The following is a 25,169-nucleotide window of genomic DNA, read 5'->3' as shown; positions in this document are numbered from 1 at the left end:
CTTTTCTAATTTATTTACAAGAAAGTATTAAAATTAACAGTATTTTAGACATTATTTAAACATTTATTGTGATAAATCTCATTCTTCAAATGAATTCTTACCATGTAAATATCATGGTATATGGTAATAATTTAGTACCATGGCATATATTGAAGTACAGTAAGGACAGTTTTAGTGGAAACACTTTTCTTGAAGCCTTTATATATACAGTATTCTGAATGCATTCATTCTCCCTTGTAAATGCACCGTATAATGAACTGTATGATTTTATTAATAATTGTGATCACAGTTATAATACTTTATAAAAGCTAAAAAAAAAAAAAAAAAATTATTCAAATATCCAAACATTCTTAAATCGAGATGCATTTAAATGGGAAGCAAAAATAAAACATAAGATATTAAGTCTTCTGAAAAATTTATCAAAATGTAGTGCATTTACCGGCAACTATAGTCGCCACAGTGAATATTGTATTTTAATATTGAATATTGAATATAAGTATTTTTCTAGATGTTATCCATGTTTAATGTCTCAATGACATGCAAGCAAACAACCAAATAAAGAATAAAAAATAAATAAAATAAAAACCTGCATGAAACCGTTCAGAAACATTCGGGCTCAAATGAGTGAAAACAAGGAAACAGTTTCAGCTTTTCTGCAGTGAAGTGAACTACTTTTTAAGAAGGTAAAAATGAATAAATAAACACTTTCAGTGTTTTTCTGTAACTTTAACAGTGTCGTGCACGAGCCGCATTTAATGCTGGGTGAACGCCATTTACACTCAACGTCTGGACGCCAATGTTCAGAAGAAAACGTAAAATCATTCAGCCAGAGAAACACGAGCGATAAATGCTTCTCTTACTTAGTGTTTCTGTCTTGTTTCCAGTCCAAATATCAAAAAAAAAAAAAAAATTATAAATAAAGATGCATTTACTAAAGTAGTAAAATACTATAATATATTACGTCTTGTTTTCTGGGAATATAAATCAATATTAAGTGAGTTTTTGCTTAAAAAAGGCAAAATTATCTGCCAATGAAGTGAGAAAAATAATCTTAATTCAAACAGGAACAAGATTATTTTTCTGACCCAATTGGCAGATCATTTTTCTTTTTTTAAGCAAAAACTCACTTAATATTGATTTATATTCCCAGAAAACAAGGCATAATATCTTATGGCATTTTGCTAATTTAGTAAATGGATCTTTATTTTAAATTTTTATATTTGGACTGGAAATAAGACAGAAACACAAAGTAAGTTCTTGCAGTGTTCACACTCACATTGGACAAACTTTGTTCTCAGGAATGGGAATGTGGGCGAGCGATCTCCGTTCTCCGGGATGCTCCTGTGTTTTCTCTGGGATGGATCCGTCTTTCGGGATTCGTGAGGCGATGGTGGACATCTCTCCCGTGTGGCTCTCGTTGGTCATGCCTTGGCGTTCGCTGGTCTGGTTGATGTTTCCCTCGATGATCGTGACGTCTCTGCATCTCAAGAGCTGAACCAGACACTTCCTGAACTGAGGAATCACAGGGAGAGTTATGGATCATCCTGCAGGGATCTTTGTTTAACGTCACCATGAAAACAAAATGGCCAATTCTGTTTTTAATGGAATATTGTAGGATTTATTCTAAATTATTTATCGGTGCAAATTATTATTTGTTTAATAATCTTGAATCAGAATAACTTCCTCTTTTTTCCCCCTTTTTTTTTATTCAATGCCATGAGAACAAGATAAATTACATATTCATATTATCACATTAACGTCAGGAAATTTAAGAAAAATGTATTAATTAATAAATTAATAAATAACATAAAATCCAGTGCTTTCTAAGCACTATGTTTGCAGTGCTTTTTTGTTTTGTTTTTTGTTTGTTCCAAAAGATTTACATATAATTTAAAAGTCATTTTTTTAAATGTGAAAAATGTGTTTTGCATTGAGCCCACTTCTTTTTATGTATATGGTATTTTCCTAACAAAATAAATAACTGTATAATATGTTGTTCTTTACATTCCAAATTGTCATTCTGAGTATAAAAAAGCACATCAAATACACACATTTCTATCATACAATTCAGTTCTATATTAATAAAGGTTTCAAAATCTTTCCAAAATAATCTCGAGTAGATACAGTGAAAAAACAGATGCAAAATAGTTTCTTTTTCTAGTGCACAAAAAAAAGGTATATGAAATATTAAGCTCAAATCTTTCCAAAACATGTTTATCAGGATAAACTCTGTGAAGTATTTTGTAAGACACTTCCTTCATTTTGTTATTAACACAAAACTAATTTGGCAATTTCCATGCTTTGACCCAAGAGATATTACCAGATAAAGAAGACCAAAAGAATCTTGCTGACACAGAACAGAGAGCTTTTCTTATATCCTTATTGCTACATTTTTGTTTTAAAACATTAACATTATCAATGAAAATGTTGATTTCCACTGAATTAGAGTTCTTTAAGAGTAATATCACACTCTTCAATCGCATCAAGAACAATAGCAAACTCTCTTGGTTTAACTGGTAAATGAAACTTTTGTAGAAATTCAGTATATGATAACAAATACCCATTAGAATTAACCAGCTGTAATATAATCCCTTCATTGAACCAAGTATGATAGAATAGTGATTTGTTTAGAATAAGTCCCTCTTGCAGCATCACTCTTCTTCTCTGATGACGAGGGCGGGGCTTTAACCTGTCACTCACATGAGATCAGCCAATAGCAAACCACAACCATCCAATCAATTCCTCACAGACACAATCAAGCCCCGCCCACATTAGTTCTCGTTCCAGAAGCGTTTCACTCGGATATACGGCACAATAGAGGAGAAAAAACTAGTGAAACTGCCAACTTTAAAGCGCTGGTATAATGCGCTTTTCACAAGATGTAAAATAAGTCTCTGATGTCCCCAGAGTGTGTGTGTGAAGGTTTAGCTCTAAATACCCCACAGATATTTTTATATAGCATGTTAAAGTTGTCACTTTTTGAGGGTGAGCAAAAACACACCGTTTTTGTGTCTGTCCCTTTAAATGCAAATGAGCTGCTGCTCCCAGCACAGGGGGCGGAGCTTCAAGAGCTTGTGTACTTTTACCTCACACACACATGCACTGAAAATGTCAAAAACTTTTAGCCTTTTATGTTCAAACCGGAGTCAGACAATGATGGAGAGACTCAAGAAGAAGAGACAACATGTAGAAGCAACAGGACATTTCTGAATGGTTAGTTGATGAATTTATGAAGCTGATGTGTAGTTATCTTCTAGTCAGTGATTAGCATATTCTGTCTTGATAATCTATAAATCGTGTTCAGGGGGCGGGGTTTATGTAAATGTTAGGGTTGGTGATGTCACTAACCCGAGAGGAATGTGGTGTAGTCTCTACCAGCCGTTTGTTGTAGTTCTTAAAAAGTGATTTCTGTAAAAGCAAATATCTCCCTTTGCTATAAACTTTAAGCTTCATAACTTTGCAGATGTTGTTTATGATCAAACAGTAACATTACACACTAACTAAAATAAGAAAAGTCAAATCATAATCAACCACCCCTTTAACCATTTTAACTTATCTGAGCTGGAAAACATTCTTGAAATTAATTTGGCCCTTACTGAAAATCACCAAAACTCAAGATTAGTGTACAACGTAGTTAAAATTGTAAGTAATTTCCTTAAGGAAATGTGTTTTTGTTCCAAAAGTATATTACAACCAATTGTAAGGGAAGACACTTCAGGTGAATAGGGTAACATTTTAACTAATAGATAAATTGACCGTTCAACGTGATTACGTGTGTCTCATCACAGCTAGTGTAAGATGAGCATTAGTGGTTAAAAGTATATAAATGGATCTTGAAGAGAACAGCCAAACATGTTGCTGAGAGTCCTTCTTTTAATAGTGAATAAGGTAATCACGGCCTCCTGGCTGAAGCCACACCCTCCAACGGTTGCACAATGGAGGGAAAGAATCCAAGATGTTTATAACATATAGCATACAACAGCATTATTACAACTGAAAGCAGATGTATTCCTAAATAAATGGTCATCCATTGCCCTACATTTTCATTTGATATGAATGATATGCAGAATTGTATTTATTTATGTATTTTTCCCTAGGGATTTGTGCATGCACATTTGTGCACACTTTTATGTTGTGTAGCCTACTCTCATTTTCTTTTCTTTTCTGAATACCATATATTTTCCTTACTTTTATTATTATTTTTTTTATTTATTTATCTTAATGCATTGGTCATTTGAAATGTGAAAATGACTGTATTACCTACCAAATGTAGTAGGTATGTGGTATTGCGGAGATAAGGATCTTACCTCACATGTATTATGGTTAGGATGAAAGATATCTATGGACTGCTATTCTTTCTGACTTACCCGTGACACCTTATTGTACCATCAAAAAGTGAATTTGTGAAATACTGTCTGACTGCACTTGATAAAATGAAATAAAAAGACAAGTAAAAAAAAAAAAAGTATATAAATGTTTATTTTGTTATGAAATGTCCGCTGGTGTCATAGAAATTTTAAACTGTATTAAACTAACCATGTTTCTAACATCTAACCTTATTTAACATCTAACATTTGAACAGGATGTACTGTGACGAAACCAATGGAAAACTTTTGAGTGTGTGCGTGTGTGTGTGTGTGTGTGTGTGTGTGTGTGTGTGTGTGTGTGTGTGTGTGTGTGTGTGTGTGTGTGTGTGCGTGTGCGTGTGCGTGTGCGTGCGTGTGTGTGTGTGTGTGTGTGTGTGTGTGTGTGTGTATTAATAACATAGTTTGGGAAATGAAACTAGACAGTCTGTTAGAATCTTGTGATTAACAAATGAAGTCATCATTAAAACAGAGTTTACTTCTGCCAGTGACAGAGGAGAAAGGTTGGGGCTTTTGAACCAATTGAACCAATCATATTGAAGGTGACATCGATTCTATAAAAACTGTTGTATATGTGTTTTACGGTGGGATTTCTCAATGGAATTTGTCTGAGATCCTCTGGCCTTGCTTCTTGGGAGAGATTCCCTGAGAACTGCTCGGGAAGATCTCCTGGCCGTGATTAAAGCATTTAAAGGACATTTGCTAGGTCTGTTTGTCTGTTGTCACTGCTGCACAGCAGGTCAGTTTAGGGAAGCAAGTAAGTTAGGGTAAGAAACTCGGCCAGTTGTCGACGGAAGACGCAGAGAGCTAGAGTATAAAGGTTATTAAGTGTTGATTGAAAAACGCTATGAGTGTCGATTTGAAGACGCCAGATTTTATTTATTAAGTGTCGATTTGCAGTCGCTAGATAGTCAGGTTTAGGGAAAAAATCCACTACACTGGTTTGTCTAGATAAGACTCTTATTCCTCGGCTGGATCGTGTCGAGACTTTGAAGCTGCACTGAAACTCACATTTGAACCTTCAACCTGTTGGACCCCATGGAAGACACTATATGGAGAACAATCCTGGAATGTTTTCCTCAAAAACCTTTTAATTCTGAAGTGAACTACTCCTTTAAATAAACAACCAAATCCATCGGCTCCGTCTCACTGCTCAGAGTGAAGTTCAGCTGATTTACTAATGCAGTCACACACTAAACGAGCAGTGAGATCGAGCGCTCTGCATCTGACGGCTGGAACTGTGCAACATGCGCTACAATTAGTCAATCATGATGAGGTCATCATTGCAGTAATCATTCATTGTTTCCACATTAGCCTGCGGCTCACATCGCCCTTCTCATTCTTCATTAGTTCCTATCATTAAACCACTGAGTCCGATAGACACTAATTAGTGTGTGACCTAAAGTCACTGTGTGTCTCTTCAGTTCTGAGAATGAAGCTTCAGTTTTTCTGTTTAGATGAGGAGTTTCAGCCGCACATCTCGGCTGTAGGTTCAAAATCTGAGCTTTATCATGCAGATCACTAAAACATTACTCTGCAAAAAAAAATATTTTCTTCCTCAGTGTTTTTGCCTTGTTTTTCAACACAACAGTGCATCTAAAGATACATTTATTAGAGAAGCAAATGTCAAAGACGTATCAAAATTAAGTGAGTTTTTGCTACAAGAAGAAATATCTGCAAATAGTGCAAGAAAAAAAAGTTTGAATTAAGATGAAAAAAATTAACTCTACAGCAGATATTGTTTCTTGTTTTAACCATAAACTTGGTTAATTTTGATATATTTTCAGAAAAGAAGACTTAATATATTATATATATATATATACATTACAGGTCAAAAGTTTGGAAACATTACTATTTTTAATGTTTTTGAAAGAAGTTTCTTCTCCTCATCAAGCCTGCATTTATTTGATAAAAAATACAGAAAAATAAGTAATATTGTGATATATTATTACAATTTAAAATAACTGGTTTTCAATTTATTATACTTTAAATTATCATTTATTTCTGTGATGCAAATTACTCCAGTCTATCACATGATCCTTTAGAAATCATTCTAATATGATGATTCATTATCAAAGTTGGAAACAGTTCTGCTGCTTAATATTTTTTCATAACCTGTGATACTTTTTTAGGATACTTTGATGAATAAAAAGTTTAAAAAAAGCAAGAAAAAAAAAAAGCAAATGTTTTAAAAATAGAAATCTTTTGTAACAGCAATATACACTACTGGTCAATACATTTTACATTTATTTTTAAAAAAAAGTGATAGTAAAGAAGATTTATATTATTAGAAAATATTTTTTTATTTTGAATAAATGCAGTTCTTTTTAACCTTTTATTCATCAAATATATTAGGCAGCAGAACTGTGTCCAACACTCATAATAAATCAGAATATTAGAATGTTTTCTAAAGGATCATGTGATAGACTGGATGTCACATGTGACACTGAAGACTGTGTAATGATGCTGAAAATTCAGCTTTGATCACAGGAATAAATAATTTTTTCTATATTTTTTTGTATATTCAAATATAGTTGTAATAATATTTCACAATATTACTGTTTTTTTTCCCTGTATTTTTGATCAAATAAACACAGCCTTGATAAGCATTAGAGACTTCTTTCAAAAATATAAAAAAAACAATGTTTCCAAACTTTTGACCTGTACTGTATACTGTTTATATATTCTCAATTAAATGCATCTTGATGTAAGAATGTTTAGATATTTGTTTGTGAAAACAAGACAAAAATCACTGAGGAAGAAACAATTTTTCTTCAGTGAAGACAGTGAGCATTTTATAACATTTGTAGACTCTGTCAGTTACTAATTACTTTTGGGCATTACTAATATTAAGGGGTGTCACAATATATCGCAATACAAAAATGCAACAATATATATCGTGGATAGTTCACCCAAAATAAAAATTATTGTGTGAGAAAAAATTCAAGTTTTTAGAGTTTTAGTGTGGGTCCTGATGATGCCAAAAGTGGCCTATATTGTTTAAAATACATCTAGTCAGTGACAGAGTGAAAGAATATTCATCTGAAATAATTCTGTGTTTTCAGTTTCAGTTAATAACAATAATAATAATAATACATTTTATTTGTAATGCGCTTTTCTTAAACCCAAAGCGCTACAGTAAAATAAACAAGAACAGCAAGGGCAATACAACAATTAAAAAACAGCCTTAAATAAATGTGTCGTAATCAACTTTTTAAAATGTCCCAGCGTTGGTGCATTTCTGACGGTGAGAGGAAGCACAGTCCATAGCTTGGGGGCTTTATATGAAAAGGCTCTTTCCCCCGTATAGTCTTGAGCTCACATGAAGGCTGATGTAGCAAAAGAGTGTTAGCAGAACGGAGAGAACGGGATGGAGTATAGGGGCTAATGAGATCACAAAGATCCATATAGTGCCTTGTATGTTAAAATAAGACTTTTAAAATCAATTCTCGCATTTATGGGAAGCCAGTGCAAGTGTGAAAGCACCGGTGTGATGTGTTCACGAGGAGAAGTACGAGTGAGCACACGTTATGAATATACTGTAGTCTGCTCAGAGATTTAGCTGGAAGGCCAGAGAACAAGGCATTACAGTAATCTAACCTAGTTGTAATGAAGGCATGTATAAGCCTTTCTGTGTCTGCAAAAGAGAGAAAAGGTCTGAGTCGAGAAACGTTTCTCAGATGGTAAAAAGCAGTTTTAAAGATGTGTTTTATATGTGCATCAAATGTTCACTGAGGATCAGGAATGACACCAAGATTCCACACCTGTCCTGTGAAGTGGGAATGACCATGCCGGAGTCAACAATCAAACGAATCTGCTCGGCCTTACGAGTAGCCGCCACTGTACCAATCTGCATCAATTCAGTTTTAGAGCCGTTCAGCTTCAGGAAGTTATTCTGCATCCATGCACTGATCTCTGCTAGACAATTACGCAAAGCTATTAATGAGCAATGGACATCAGGACCAGTGGTGATGTAAATCTGTGTATCTTCATATCCAAGACTATATTTCCTGATGATCTGCCCAAGCGGAAGCATGTAAATGTTAAATGAAATTGGACCCAACACTGAACCCTGAGGAACTCTCTGTCGTACAGGCTCGGCATCAGAATTGTAATTACCCAAGCTTACAAACTGAATACTGCACCGATCTAGCAGAAGAGAGTGACATATAGTGTCAAAAGCAGCACTGAGGTCTAATAAGAGCAAACTACTGCATGCACCAGAATCTGCCGCAATTAGAAGATCATTCACGAGCCTCACTAGAGCTGTCTCAGTGCTATGCCCTTTTCTGAACACAGACTGAAAAGGTTCAACTGTTCAGTGCTAGGAGGCGACTGAACTGAATAGCCACAACACGCTCCAGAACTTTAGCTATTGCCACAAATATACCCGTGCGACTCGAGACTGGTTTTGTGATCCAGGGTCACATTTATCTAATAGATGATCGTCACTGTGACTAAAATCAGAAGCAATGCACTTATTTCTGCAGGTTTCTGAATAGGAGCTCTACTCATGTGGAGAGTGGACAGTGTGTGTGTGTGTGTGTGTGTATATAAACTGACAGCTCCAGCTCAGGAAAGATGTGACACGGCCAAACACTGTTTACGTCTATGCTCAATAATTCAGCATCTTCTCCTTTGCAGTGCAATGGTTTGATCCACACTGCAGGTGTTTATTTATTTATTTTTTATTTCAGTAATATAAGTCAAATGTGTCAGCTCTAGTGAAGCGATATCATCCCACCATGACAGCTTCAGGATTTTATTCTAAATCCATAAACTATGTCCTGTGCACTTCTTCTCATTCAGAATATATGGGAAAGCAACCTCCTCAATCCTGAAACGTCTGGCTTGCGTAAGGACTTATTTCTGTCAGGCGATTCCTTCAAGGTCTTTCAGCTCCAGTAACCTATTTACTCGTAACTGGGACGCAGGAAAGTTTCTTGCTGTGCCATGGAGATCTGCATGCAATATTATGCTTAAGATCATAATTTAAGTACAAGCATCATCACAAAATCACAGTTTAGCAAAGCAAACTGCAACGGCATCTGTCTGGATTTAATGCTCAGTTAAAGTCAAGTCACATCTATTTCTGTAGCGCTTTATACAATACGGTACAACTAAAACTATTAAAGACATTTCTGTTCATTTAAATAAAGTGGACATTAAATAAAATATAAATATCAGTCGAAAAACTTCAACTAAATGACGACTAGAAATGTCGCTTTGGCAAAAAAAAAAAAAAAAACATGAAATAAGTTTATGTTGAAGCACTAAAATTGACTAAAACTGTAATAAAAATAAATTAAACCTAAAGCAACCATTAAAAAAAAAAAAACTAATAAAATGACAAAAAGCACATAACGAAATAAAAAATATTTTTTTTTTTTACTAACATTCAAATAAAAAATATAAAAATAAAAGCAAATTTGAAAATATTAATAGACCTATAAATTAGTTAAAAACGATTATGAAGCAAATTCAATTTCAGTTAATAAAGCCGCTCAACAGAAGACAACAGTGTCATTATTCAGATCAATTCAGTTCAATAATTCTGTCAATGTTTTATAGTCAAAGTGATTATTCAGCTCAGCTCAGTTTGGTTCTAGTTTTGTTCTCATCTGATGTTGTTAGTGCAGATAAATCAATAATACTAGAACACATTAATTATCTTTAAAAAGTTATCTAATCTTATAATTAGCTGATTTTTTAACCGTATAATTGTGTCTTCCTGTTTGAATTGCATATTGATTGGAAATGCTTGAGGTCCAAATCCATTTACTGATAGAAACACTGAAAATGCACAGAAAATGTTTGTCTAAAGTTGATGTAATTTCACCAGAAATCAACATTAAAGTCATTCAAATGAAGATTTACCCCGTCTGTCTTTCCGCATTGGATCAAAAGCTTCTCTTATGATCAAAAGATCACGTTTAATTCTTCAGACGTTTGAACTGCTTTATTAAATGATGTATTTATTTGTAGAGCTTTGAGAAAGATGAAGGTATTAAAAAAGCTTTTACTTGTTTTTACTTGTCATTTATTGATGATCCATTTAATATTTATGATGAAGCTGACAACTAACTACACCAGTCAAAGGGTGAGTTTGTGTAACGCTGTCACTCCGGTCTCCTCTGGTGTGCTAATAATACATGATGATGAAGATGGATGAAGATGCACATGACTTACTGCCTATTCAGAAGTGTTCCCAAAACCTCTGGAAAGTGTGTGGATAAAACTATAAAACTAAAACTGATAATCAGAAGTTGCAGGTTTGAGTCCCGTAAGAAACAAACGTCTCCTTCAAGCTCAGGATGATCTGGGGTTCATTTATGACAACGGTTTCAATCTCCTTTAAATTGAATAACTAACAAACCGTAATTCTCAAGATTTTAGCTGATACTTTCAGCTAAAGTTGTAGCAGCACTTTTTATTGCCGGCCATTCAAGCCCAGACCATTAACACTGTAAAGACTGACATTTGAAATAATAGGAAAATCACATATTGAACAGTTTATTGAACCTTCTGAAAAAAAATATGAAAAAATCATTATTGATAAATCAGGCTCATATAGTCCGATATAGTGAGAATATGGAGGGGGAAAAAATCTAAATTTTATTCAAAGACTCAAAGATTTGCTGATATTCACATGCACAAAAAGTAAGATGAAATTCTGATGCTAGTAATGTAAATAACTGAGATCTTTACAACAGTATAGTAAATACTTACACAAAATGATATAAATATCAATATTATCTGCCAATGATATGTCTTAGTAAGATGATTTAGTGATGGGCAATGATGAATCGCGATTAATCGTATCCAAAATAAAAGTTACAAAAATAAAAAATAAATACACATACTACATACATGTATATATTTAAGAAAAAGTGTTATCTCTCTATATATATGACACATATGCATGTATATATTTAAGAAATATTTGCATGTGTATACTGTGTGTGTATGTATATATATATATATATATATATATATATATATATATATATATATATATATATATATATATATATACAGTACAGGTCAAAAGTTTGGAAACATTATGATTTTTTAATATTTTTGAAAGAAGTCTCTAATGCTTATAAAGGCTGCGTTTATTTGATCAAAAATAAAGAAAAGAAAAACAGTAATATTGTGAAATATTGTTACAACTTAAAATAATAGTTTTCTATTTGAATATACTTAAAAAAATTATTTATTCCTGTGATCAAAGCTGAATTTTCAGCATTATTACTCCAGTCTTCAGTGTCACATGTGACATCCAGTCTATCACATGATCCTTCAGAAATCATTCTAATATTCTGATTTATTATGAGTGTTGGACACAGTTCTGCTGCCTAATATATTTGATGAATAAAAGGTTAAAAAGAACTGCATTTATTCAAAATAAAAAAATATTTTCTAATAATATAAATCTTCTTTACTATCACTTTTTATAAATTTAACACATCCTTGCTGAATAAAAGTATTGATTTATTTCAAAAAAAGAAAGAAAAAAAAAACCTGACCCCAAATTACTGACCAGTAGTGGATATTGTACATCAAAGTTTCCTAAAAAAAAGTATCACAGGTTATGAAAAAATATTAAGCAGAACTGTTTCCAACTTTGATAATGAATCATCATATTAGAATGATTTCTAAAGGATCATGTGATAGACTGGAGTAATGATCCTGAAAATTCAGCTTTGCATCACAGAAATAAATGATAATTTAAAGTATAATAAATTGAAAACCAATTATTTTAAATTGTAATAATATATCACAATGTATTTTTGATCAAATAAATGCAGGCTTGATGAGCAGAAGAAACTTCTTTCAAAAACATTAAAAATAGTAATGTGTCCAAACTTTTGGCCTGTACTGTACACACACATATACATGCAAATATTTCTTAAATATATACATGCATATGTGTGTATTTATTTATACAAAATAATTATATACACAGCACACACACATATATTATGTAAACACAAACTTTTATTTTGGATGTGATTAATCGTGGTTAATCATTGCCCAGCACCAATTTAAATGCATAATTTCATGATCAGAGCTCTGTAGTTTATATATGCATATTACATAATGCAATGCAATTCTACCAATCTTGAATCTTCCATTTCTTCCGAAGTTGCTTGAGAAAGTGGTCGCTGCTCAACTTCAAACGTATTTATCACACTACCTCTATGAATGTTTCCAATCCACCTTTCGCACTCTCGACAACACTGAGAGACCTTCTTATGATCTCCTTATAGCCATTGACTCAGGCTCCATCTGCATTTTAATCGGTTAGACCTTTCCTCTGCATTTGACACAATCTCTCACCGCATTCTCATCTCACGACTCTCTGCTCTTGGTTTCTCTAAGTCCACTACTGTCTCACACGGTGTTCCCCAGGGTTCGGTACTTGGACCTCTTCTCTTCATCATCTACATGCTTCCTTTAGGCAACATTATCTGTCATCATGGCTTTAACTTCCATTGCTCCTTTCCCCACCAACTCCATATTGGCTTGTTTTGATGATATAAATGGTTGGATGACCAGTCATTTTCTGATACAGATCTATAACACAGTGCAAAAAATGCTTTTGTTACTTAGTATTTTTGTCTTGTTTCCAGTCCAAATATCAAAAAATTCTATCGGTTAAAAAATAGATAAAAAATCGGAAATCGGTTTGAATTAAGATTATTTTTCTCACCCAATCGGCAGATCATTTTGCTTGTTTTAAGCAAAAACTCACTAAATTTCTATTTATTTCCCCAGAAAACAAGACATAATATCTTATGGCATTTTACTCATCTAGTAAATGCATCTTGATTTAAGAATTTTTAGATATTTGGACTGGAAACAAGACAAAAATTCGAATTAAGAAAAGCATTTTTTGCAGTGGGGCCGTTTGGATCAAGTGCATGAATGTAAAGTCACCTGTTTGTTCATGAACACATAGATGACAGGGTTGTAGACGGCTGCTGTTTTGGAGAAGAACGCGGGAGCGGCGGCCAGTCGCGGGTCCAGGTGAATGCTGGGATGAGCCGTGACCACGATGGAGAACGCAGCGTATGGAGTCCAGGCCACCATGAAGGCCACGATCATCACGACCACCATACGGGTCACCTGACGCTCAGGTTTCCTGGCATTACCCAGCCGGCCGTGGGTGTTGGACACCTGCAAACACACACGCAATCTGTGTTGACAAAATAATCGGTAGCATGGCTATATTTGATGATGTAGAAATATAAGCCAGGTCAAGTCACCTTTATTTCTACAGATTGTTTCAAAGCATGACAGAATCAAATATACAAACTTTATCAAATATGAGACGATTTCTGCTGTAAAGCAACTCTACAGAAAACAACAGTGTCATTTTTTAGCTCAATTCAATTCAATAACAGTGTTGATGCTGCAAAATTCATTCACAATGAAAAGTCAAGATGATAAGACAATAGTGTCATTATTCGGCTCAATTTAGTTCAACTTTTTGTTCTCATCCAATCGTGTCAGTCCAGTTGAATCAATAATATTACTGAGAATTATATATTCAGTGTCTTTTAAAACCAAACATACAAATAACCCAGCTAACAAAAATATATTCTGAGAATGTTTTGCTAACATTGAGTTTTAAAAACTTTATTTCTGAATCTTTCCTGAATGTTCAAAAGTCCAATGTTAAAGTTTTTTCTTGGTTATGAGAACGATAATGGAATGTTACATTGTATCATTCTTCAAACATAATGTTACTTTTGAATGTTCTCAGAACATTCCGAAACAAGTGGATACATTTAAAAAATGTCCAACTGAAACATTTCAGAAAAAAACACTGATGTATAAATAATGTTTTTGTTATTTGAACAGATAACTTTAAAACTAACGTTCTATTAATGTTAATGGAAGAACGTTTGTTCAATACTTTGAGAGAACCTTGCTAGAATGTTTCCTGTTATCTGAGAATGTTCTGTAGATAGTATTACTGTCTGGAAATCAGGTTTATCAGGCTTCAGATCAGTTGTATGGTTTGTGTAAGCACGGTGTCAGTGATCAGGGGTCAGATTGTTGTAATGATGGTTTGTTGGGATGATTAGGATTCAGTGAATCACACAGATGTTGTGGAGCGACTGACCTTTCTCAGCTTCTTGATCAGTTTGCAGTAACAGACGACGATCACTCCCAGCGGAAGAATGAAGCAGGTGATGAAGAACGTGATGATGAAGGTGTGGTCGTGGAAGTTTCCCGAATACCTGCGGTGGGACAAAATCAGCGAGTAAAGCAAAACATCTGACCAAGAGAAAACTAACAGATTTAAACATTCTTTTTTATTATATACAGGGTCACATTTAAACTGTCTAGAAACTTAAAAAAAAATAAAAAATAAAAAAATAATAATAATAAATAATAATAATAAAAAAAAAAAATATATATATATATAAAATGTAGTGTTTAACTTTTGTCCTAGAAACAGATTTGAGGTGATTTTTTGTGTTTTCGCCCCAATATGTTGCAAATCTGAAGTGTTATTTATGGATAAATGTTTCCGTCATGAAAAAAATAAAATAAATGCAATTGTGAACTTTTTTTCTCACAATTCACAATTTTCGCAGTTGCGAGAAAAAGTCACAATCGAGAGTTTATATCTCACAATTCTGACTTATTTTTTCGGACACAATTCTGCGCTATATAAAGTCCGAATTGCAATTCTGAGAAAAAAAGTCAGAATTGTGAGATATAATCATTTTCAAAATAAAATACTTCTTTCTCGCCGTCGTAAGTTTCTCACAATTTAGATGATTTTCACATTTGCAAGAAAAAGTCAGACTTTCAAGTTTATAGCTTTTTTCTTCATAGTTATAAAGTCTGAACTGCAAGATATAAACTTGCAGTTCTGAGAAAAAAGTCAGAATTGTGAGATATAAACTTTTTTCCTCACAGTCGTGAGTTTCTCAAAATTCTGAATTGCAAGTTGGTATCCCGCAATCCTGACTTTATTTCTCAAAATTCGGACATATTAACTTGCAATTGCAAGTTGTAAAGTCTGAAACGCAAGATGATGATTTAAACACATTTCTCACATTAAGTGACTCGTGCACATTTGTTACGAACATAGCTTGTTTCTGTCACAAAATAACTTTTTATGGTAATGCATCCCATGGTGAATATGAAAGTCTCAGTCTAATCCAAAGCAAAATGCAGAATGTCTGAGTATAAAAAGAAAAGGAATCACAATAACTCTAGACCAGTAGAAGGAGGGATGAAGAAAAACTGCTGATTACACAGTAAAACTGCAGGTCATTTACCAGCCGTTCCCAAAACACCAGCGCTGGCTGCTATTTATAATGTCTCTGAAAGGACTGTGTGTCTGATACTTGTATTTTTGACCAGTACAATAAAACAGCTAAAACTCTGGATATTTCTTTTTTTCACATAGCCTATTTTTTTTAGTCACTGGATTGTCAGACTGACAAAAGCACATGATGATGAGTGAAGACAGAAATGACAATGTTAAAGTGGAGTATGAATAAGAAAACCTGGTGAGTATTTCATATATGGCCAAAAAATGAATTAAAAGGAATTAGCATGTCAGAAAAATGGCGACATGCTTGAATAAAAGGACTAATTAGTAGAGAAGAGACAATAAATCTGATGGTTAATTATCCTGCTGGTTTAGGCTTCAATGGATGAAGCTTGTCAAACTTTCACCCAAGAGTGCTTTTCCTCTTCATTTAACTCATACTATATTGTGGCGTCCCTTGTTTGAAAATGAAAAGTTTTTAGACAGTTTTAGAAGATGTGCGTATAAAACACTCAGAGAATCTGAAACAAGCATGAAAGTTCTTTAAAGACGTTCTGCACACACACACTGATAATAATGACCGTATAAAGGCCCGTCCACACGATAGACAGTGACCATGTGACTGAAATCACCACCAGTTTACCAACTTTCTGCATAAAGGCTGTTGGTGAAAGTAGCAAATATTGACGATTGATGAAGATATTTATGACAAACACTTTTTTCTGCAATACGTTTCAACAATGTTCCATTTCTCCATTTATTAATCTTGCTGAATTTTTATTTCAACATTTGCTTTTACCAACAGTTTCATGAAAACAACAAAATCCATTCAGAAATAAAATAACCAATGAACAGAATAAGAACAATAAACGAAGATAAAGACTAGAGACTACGGCTTTTATCACTCAAACCAGTTTCTGCTGATGCTTTTGATTCTTTTAGAGGGAAAAGTTGCTCATAACTGCAGGTCTAGGATCAATTTCTCCATAATAATCAATTGAGATTTTAAAATAAATCTTGTTTTTCATGCTTGACCAGCGGCCATACACACGCCGTGTGTTAATCTTAGTTAAATGCACCATTAACATTAAATGCACTGTAAAAATAATGTAATTTTAACTGTAAAATATTTTAAAAACACTACAGAAACAGTCTGTTAACAGTAAGTTCCAGTACTATATACAGGGGAAAATGTCATGTAATTTTTACAGTAAAATACTGTTCAATGCACAGTTTTTAGAAGTAAAAAGGCAAATCAAATTATATTATTATTAGTGTTATCATGATCTCCATGTAAATTCAGTGTTTTGAACATGGTTCACATCGTTTTCAAACGCATCTCTTGGTTAAGGCATAATGTGTGCATGTACATTTTATTTCAAAATGTATTGGTAACACTTTACAATAAGATCTCGTTTGTTATTAGTTAACAATTAGCTAACATGAACAATGAGCAATATGTGTTTTACAGCATTTTTTTTTTTTTCAATCTTTGTTAATGTTAATGAGAATACTATTCATTGTTCATGTTAGTTCACAGTGCATTAAGTTGGGATGCACCGATATGAACATTTTGGCTGATAACCGATAATTCTTTATATTTGAACGCCGATAACCGATATATTGGCCGATAAATGCAAATCCAAATTTTTATATAATTTTTTAGAGCCTGATTACAAAAACAAAAGTCTCATCATGTCCCAATCACACAATTATAATAATGTTCTCATTATAATGTTATGTAGCCGATATGACAGACTTCTACTTCTACTTCTATTTTCCTTTTTGAAGTGATTCAAAACATATTTCAAGCGATTCAAAACCATCATGTTGACCAGTGCGCATCTGAAGTGTCTCAGCTGAAGGAAATAATCTATTATTTATCAGCTTTAATATATCGGCCAAATTTTCTCATCGGTTAACGATAAGAAAAAAAATGAACATTTGATCAGCCGATACCGATATGGTGGCCTATATATCGCGCATCAGCATTAAGTAATATTTACAGATGCAATGTTTGACTTTAATGAAGATTTGTTTACTAATGTAGTTATTGTAGAACCCTATTGTATAAGCATTTTTAGCTGTTTTATGTGCGCTAATCCCCTTCACTAGTTCATGCAGTCCCGCAGTGTGATACATGATGGTGTGGTTCCTCACCAGTTGGGTTCGCAGGTGGTGCCGATCTTGCTGACAGTGTAACTGCTCCAGCCCAGGACCGGTGGGATGGTCCAGATGAAGGAGAAGGTCCACACGAACAGCAGACCCAGAGCCGCGTGTTTGCCCCGCAGACGAATGTTCCCCAGGGGTCGACAGATGACGAAGAAGCGCTCGAACGCCAGGACAGCCAGAGACCACAGGGCCACGATACCTGGAGGATCAGTCAGACTGATGAACACCAGACTGAGAACATGCTCTTCAGAAACACTTATATTCTCTCCCGCAGACAGCAACATCGTGTCGGCCCAGGGGCTCATTTACAAAACAAGTTCTTAAAACAAGTTTTAAATGTGGTAAATAATGTTAAATACCTGGGTCACATCATTAGAAATGATTTAAATGATGACGATGATGTGCAGCGCCAGTGCTGTAAGTTGTATGGGCAAGCTAATATGTGTACAGATGATGTTAAAATAGCTCTATTCAGGGCATACTGTACTTCTCTTTACACAGCCCACTTGTGCTGTAAATATACTAAAGCTAAAATGAAAAAGCTCCAGGTGGCATTTAATGATGCGCTCAGAATTTTGCTTAAGCTCCCGAGGTGGACAAGTGCAAGCCAAATGTTTGTATCTAATGATGTACTCACTTTGCATGCTGTCTTAAGGAAGTGTATGTATAATTTCATATGCCGGTTGAGTGATTAAAAAAATAGTATCATAATGGTCTTAAATAACATTATATATTAAGTGATACAAGGTGTTTTTCCTGTTTCTGGAAGGATTGGAATGAAAGCTTGTATGTCTTTTAAATTGTGTCTGTTGTTTGTCAAAATGTATGTTTGTATGTATTTTTCTTTTTCCCTTTTGATATGGACCCATGGGTCTGAAATAAAGCAGAATAATAATAATAATACACACGAAAATTAGTTTTTACATGCATATGATACGTATGGTATGGGCGTGTGTATTACACACAATAAAGTGCGTATCATATGCATGTAAAAACGAATTTTCGCGTATAAATTGCTCGATAAACACAATGCATGCTATAGAGATGCATTTTCATGAGATATGGCTGATAAAACTGGATCCTTACTAAAAGTGTACGTGCACCCGAAAGCCAAAAATGTCCTACGCCAAAAAAATATAAAAGCGTGCGAACGCCAGAACCTGCGCAAATTCCCTTTATAATCCCAGTCAGAGGAAGATTGTGTTCACATGCGTCTCCTCCCCGAAATAACCATATATGAGCTTACAACGCCTATGCATATCCTCATCTGCATGTCATTTGCATATGCATATTCATCCATGCGTTTCCATGTTTAACGGTACAAGACATTAGGAATATATGAGATACGGATGTGCGTCACATTACGTTTCTAAAAATCATTTTGTAGCCGATCCTTGTCTTGTTTTTGAGTAAATAAATCAAAATACATTTCAGAGAAAGTTGGCCGACACTTTGTTGCTGTCTGGGCCGTGAGTAACATGCAAACTGCAGTTCACGAAGAGATGAACTTACAGTTTCATAACTGATGAAACATACTGTAGAGACTGTTATTGAACTAAATTAAATCAACATTGAACAGAATTCATCTAAATAATGACACTATTGTCTTCATTAGAGATGCTTTATAAGCTGAAATTGAATTTGTTTGATAGTTGGTAAAACATTGAGACTGATATTGAACTAAATTGTATCAACATTGAACAGAATTCTTCTGAATAATGACACTTTTTTTAGAGCTACAGCTGCAATTAAAGTCGTTTTATAATTCATGCAATAGTTATTTTTCCTTCTGAAACCCTCTGTATCGTATAAAGCTCTATAGAAATAAAGCTGACTTGACAGTGATGCATTAGAGTTCAAAACATTTCTGAAGAAGATGTATAACTCTTATAACTCAAAGTGAACTCTTGCATTGCAATCTAAACACTTAAATTCTCCTTCACTGAGATAGTCTGACAACCACAGAACGTCCATTTCTTTTATTTATCATTTGTGTTGGGTCATTTATTTATATATATATATATATTATACCTATTCATATTTTAAGTGCACACAAAAATTTGTTATCTGAGACAAAATAAAATTAGGAAAAGTGTTAATTCAGAACATTAAATCTGCTTTATGCTAAATAATAACTTGCAATAAAATAAAGTATGAACGTGATGGGTTTTTTTTATGTCATTAACTCTAAGGTCAGTGATTGAGCTTCTTATGACCAGATGTTAGATAACTGAAAAACCACAGTTTTTCCAGATTTGTCAGCAAGTTGATCATAATAATTCACTATAATTGCACTGAAGATACCAGACATCTGCAGATTGACATTATCAAATCATGACATTCCTAAAACTTCACAATATTTATTTTCCAGCATCATGTACAAACAACAGTTTCAGAGCTTTTAACCTCCATGTGTCACTAAAGCCCTTTCCACAACTGTAGAAACTCATTAGCCCACTGTGTGACTGTTAAAACAGACCTTATAGCCATATTGATTAATAAAGAGTAATTACCTCAGAGAAAATCGAATATGCTAAATGAAAGATAATGTGATTGTGGGTCTGAGAAGACATGAAGGGTAAATACTGACACCTGCAGTTCTGAAACACATGTGAGAGCAGCTGTTCATCTGGATTATTATTACATGCATTTAATATGCTTTATTATTATATTTCATTATGGTTCTGAGATTGACTACTGTATGTTTAAGCAAAACTAACCTGTTTTTCCCCATCAGCTTCTTTTATTAATGACCCTCTGGTCTTTTTGACCCTCTGATCTCTAATTCTGCATCATTGATTTGATCATTATTTTTCTGATTATATTACAGTGAAGCTGTTATGAAACAACAGTGTATATTGCACTAAAGAAATAAAGCTGATTTAGTTTCAGCTGGTTTTGAGCATCACTACACATGCACTATGTCAGGCTGTTTTGACTTTTATTTATTCCCAGAATATGAATTCTTCATATCAACAGTTACATTTTTACTTGTTAAAATGCGAATCAGGAATGGGATTTCTACAAGTGACAATGGCAATTTTTGATTGATATATATATTTTTTTTATTTTTACTAGTAGCAATTCAGTTGTTGATATCAGACATTTGCACTACTAACCATGTAATTCTTGATATTAAAAAATTAAGATTTTTACTAAGAATTTGAATGACTATAAGAATTGTATTCCTGAAGTAAAATTGCAATTGAAAATACCGGTAGTAAGAAATCAATTATTGATATCAATAATTGAATGGCAGCCTATGGTGACATTTAACGAGTGACAATACAATTACAGATATCAAAAATATATCTTTTTTTACTAGTTGAAATTAAATCCTGAAATCAATAATTCGTATTTCTGCGAGTGATGAAATAATTGCTGATATCAAGAATTGGCATTGTTACCAGTGGAAATGTAATTTAAAAAAAAATTGGCATTTTAACTATATGGTGAAATTTGATCTGCTGATATCAAGAATTCTTATCCTGGGAATGATTAAAAGTCAAAACGCTTGCCATGCATTGCCTACATGCACTTGATTAATACACTTCATTAATGTAATGCGTTAAATACAGATATGTTGTAGGAAACTGTAGGAAAATACAATAACAGAATCAAAACAGAGATAACTTTTACTGTGTTCAATCTTAAACACGTGATTTATTCATAGATTTTATATCTGGGATTTCTGAAACCCAGATAAAAGTAATAACATTATGCAGGATGTTTGAGGCATATGCATGTTCAAATAAGCCCAAAATAAAACCAGAGCAGCAGCTCAACTTTCCACTTACCAAAGTAGGTGACCGCAAAGCCCTCCAAAACACAAGCCCATTTACCCAAGAAGAAATACCCATGATAGTTCGTTAAAAAACTAATAGTCCCTCCAGTCAGCGACACGAGGAAGTCCGCCAGAGAGAGGTTAACGATGATATAGTTGAGAGGTTTTCTGAGTTGAGTAAAGCGAAAAGTGACCAGCATGACAGTGAAGTTCTCGGAGAGAGAAGCCGCGGTCACGACGAACATCAGCGTCGCGAGGACTTTATAGTTCCAGGGCGCGATGAACGTTAGAGGACCGGAGAACGGGTCTTCTGCGTGGGACACACCGTTCACTGCCACCGGGAACGACTCCATCTCGCTGAACGAGTCTAAACACACCTAAACACACCTACATCTGGAGAAAATCTCCGTGCATCGCGAATCCAGCGCGTGCACGGATGGGCTTCAGCGCTGTCTGCTCCTGATCGCAGTGTAATCCGCTGTCCTGAACTTGTTGAGCGCGAGAGCTGTGGGTTTGCAGAGTTTCTCTCGCTGCTGGATGGTGTTTATATAGGCGAGCATCACAGGTCAGGTCAGGCCTTCATCGTCATCATCATCATCATCACTTCTGCGCTTTTGGCTGTCAAGGAATCACTCAGGTGTTCAATAGAATCAGGCTTTCATGCACACGCGCGTGATATATAAGATAACTTCATCCATTTGGCTTTAGAAACACACGCGCGCGTGATATCTATAACTCCATCCATTTGGCTTGAAACACACACACGCGCGAGTCGCAGAGTCGCAGAGTCGATGCGCGCGCTTCCAATAACTCCAGTCATTGAACGAGCAAACGCAGGGATAGATAAAGGATTTCATAGATAGTCTTTTCTCTCTGTGCTGTATATGCTCCTTCTCCTGGGTGTGTGTGTGTGTGTGTGTGTGTTTAGAGAGAGAATCGATGCCGGAGCGCGTGAAGAGCCGCAGCGCGCGCAACATCTGCCCTGGATCCAGCGCGATTGTTAACCCTAATTAGGTTGTCAATACAACGCAAACCTACTGCAAAAACACGCGGATCATAAAGAAATATGAAATATGAAAAGATGCATCATAATATGACTTTGTATAATTAAAATAATTCCTGTATACGTTTTCTAAACCAAGCACTTGATGAAGCTTAGAAAGGGAACTACTACTGCAGATTGTGTTAGAGGAGACTTTGTCAGTTTTAATAATACTTCAGGTTGGGTTTATAATAATTTCTGTATAGATGCTAATATTAAAGTCACACTAATATTTGGTTTGAACAGTTCATGCAACACACTGAACACTCTAGCGGGGCAAGTTGTCACTGCTATTATAGGCTTTTAAATCAGTTATTTTGCACATAATAAATATATAACACAAAAAAATATTGGCCGACAGATATTTGATGATTTGATCATGTAATGTACAATATCTGTTGGCCAATGTGCATATATTAGAATGCAGAGGCAACAAAATGTAAATAAAGTCTAAAGCAATGCAACAAAACAGAAGAAACCGCAGAACCGTTTGTTTATTCCTCAAAGAATCATCAGGGTGTTCCAACCAATCACATGAGTAAATTATTCCATTAGTTATTGGAGCTTAGTCTGTGATTAAAGCAAGACAAATCTGCCAGTGGGTCAGAAAAATAATCTTGTTTTCCCTTTGAATAAGTTTATTTTTCTGACTCCACTGACAGATATTTGTTCTTGTTTTAAGCACAAACTCACATTTTGATACATTTTTCATTAAACAAGACTTCATATCTTCAGTCATTTTGCTTCTTCTCCAGTAAATGTGTCTTGATTTAAGGATGTTTAGATCTTTGAGCTGGAAAACGAGACAGAAAAACTGAGGAAGAACATTATTTTTGCTGTGCGTGTGGAGGGACTAAAAGTGACGCATCTCATGGAAAATTGGCTTGAAATGCACTTAGTTTTTAGTAAAGTTTTAGCTTTCCATTTGATTTCAAGTTGAAGGAGTTTGTAATATAAACTCGTGAATGTTTTATCTTATGCGTCCTCTGTAGGTTGAGCTGCAGTACAGCTTGTAAAGGTTACACACACACACACACACACACACAGAACACCTGCAAATGAGCCGCAGGTCCGTCACAGCCAATATATCTTCATCTTTGCAGCGCTGAGAGGATTCGGGATCAAAGCGGGCCACCAGCAGAACCGGCAGAACAGGCTGAACAACCAGCAGAACAGGCAGAACCGGCAGAACAGGCAGAACCGGCAGAACAACCAGCAGAACCGGCAGAACAGGCCGAACCGGCAGAACAACCAGCAGAACAGGCAGAACCGGCAGAACAGGCTGAACAACCAGCAGAACCGGCAGAACATTCCGAACAACCAGCAGAACAGGCAGAACCAGCAGAACCGGCAGAACCGGCAGAACAGGCAGAACCGGCAGGACCGGCAGAACAGGCAGAACAACCAGCAGAACAGGCAGAACCAGCAGAACCGTCAGAATAGGCAGAACCGGCAGAACAGGCAGAACAGGCAGAACCGGCAGGACCGGCAAGACCAGCAGAACAGACAGAACCAGCAGAACCGGCAGAACAGGCAGAACAGGCAGAACCGGCAGGACCAGCAGAACAGACAGAACCAGCAAAACCAGCAGAACCAAGAGAACCGGCAGAACAAGAAAAAACAGCAGAACCAGCAGAACCGGCAGAACCACCAGCAGAACCAGCAGAACCGGCAGAGCCAGCAGAACCAGCAGAACCGGCAGAACCACCAGCAGAACCAGCAGAACCGGCAGAGCCAGCAGAACCAGCAGAACCAACAGAACCAGCAGAACCGGCAGAACCAGCAAAACCGGCAGAACCAGCAGAACCAGCAGGACCAACAGAACCGGCAGAACCACCAGCAGAACCAGCAGAACCGGCAGAGCCAGCAGAACTGGCAGAACCAGCAGAACCGGCAGAACCAGCAGAACCGGCAGAACCGGCAGGACCAGCAGAACCGGCAGAAGCAGGGTCATCTTCTGAGAGTTAGAGTCCTTCATCTGTCCTTCTCCTCTTCAGTCCTCAAGACTCACTGCTGCATTTATGAAGCCTGTCAGTTTGAGTGAGCTGGGTTTATGTGTTCCTCATTCAGAGTCTAAAAACTCTGTTTTTGTGTGTGTGTGTGTGTGTGTGTGTGTGTGTGTGTGTGTGTGTGTGTGTGTGTGTGTGTGTGTTTGTTTGTGTGAGTGTGTGTGAGAGAGTGTGTGTGTGTGTGTGTGAGTGAGTGTGAGAGTGTGAGTGTGTGTGTTTGTGTGAGTGTGTGAGAGAGAGTTTGTGTGTGAGTGAGAGTGTGAGTGAATGTGTGTGTGAGAGTGTGTGTGTGTGTGTGTGTGTGTGTGTGTGTGTGTGTGTGTGTGTGTGTGTGTGTGTGTGTAAGTGAGTGTGTGTGTGAGTGTGTGTGTGAGTATGTGTGCTAGAGAGAGAGAGAAGCCCCTTTCACACAGCGCTTTGAACCCGGCAAATTGCCGGCAAATTGCCAGAACGCCTTCTGTGTGAACGCAAACACGACCCGGGATTGATGCCGGGA

At 35.5% G+C, this 25,169-nt stretch overlaps 1 protein-coding gene across 1 annotated transcript; it reads right to left on the bottom strand.

Annotated features, from left to right (window-relative positions):
* Window positions 1–1,218: 1,218 nt before the first annotated feature.
* On the bottom strand, window positions 1,219–22,220 carry valopa (vertebrate ancient long opsin a). The gene is made up of 5 exons (XM_082153461.1): window positions 21,636–22,220; window positions 17,827–18,037; window positions 14,500–14,617; window positions 13,308–13,547; window positions 1,219–1,512 (listed from the first exon to the last, which is right to left on the bottom strand). The coding sequence occupies exons 1-5, from the start codon at window positions 21,973–21,975 to the stop codon at window positions 1,273–1,275; spliced, it is 1,149 nt and encodes a 382-aa protein (XP_082009587.1). The 5' UTR covers window positions 21,976–22,220; the 3' UTR covers window positions 1,219–1,272.
* Between the last annotated feature and the right edge of the window lie 2,949 nt (window positions 22,221–25,169).

Source organism: Leuciscus leuciscus (assembly GCF_965113295.1).
Source record: "Leuciscus leuciscus genome assembly, chromosome: 22".
Lineage (NCBI taxonomy): Eukaryota > Metazoa > Chordata > Actinopteri > Cypriniformes > Leuciscidae > Leuciscus > Leuciscus leuciscus.
Note: the sequence above shows the minus strand (reverse complement) of the source record. Positions and strands in the feature narration are given on the sequence as shown.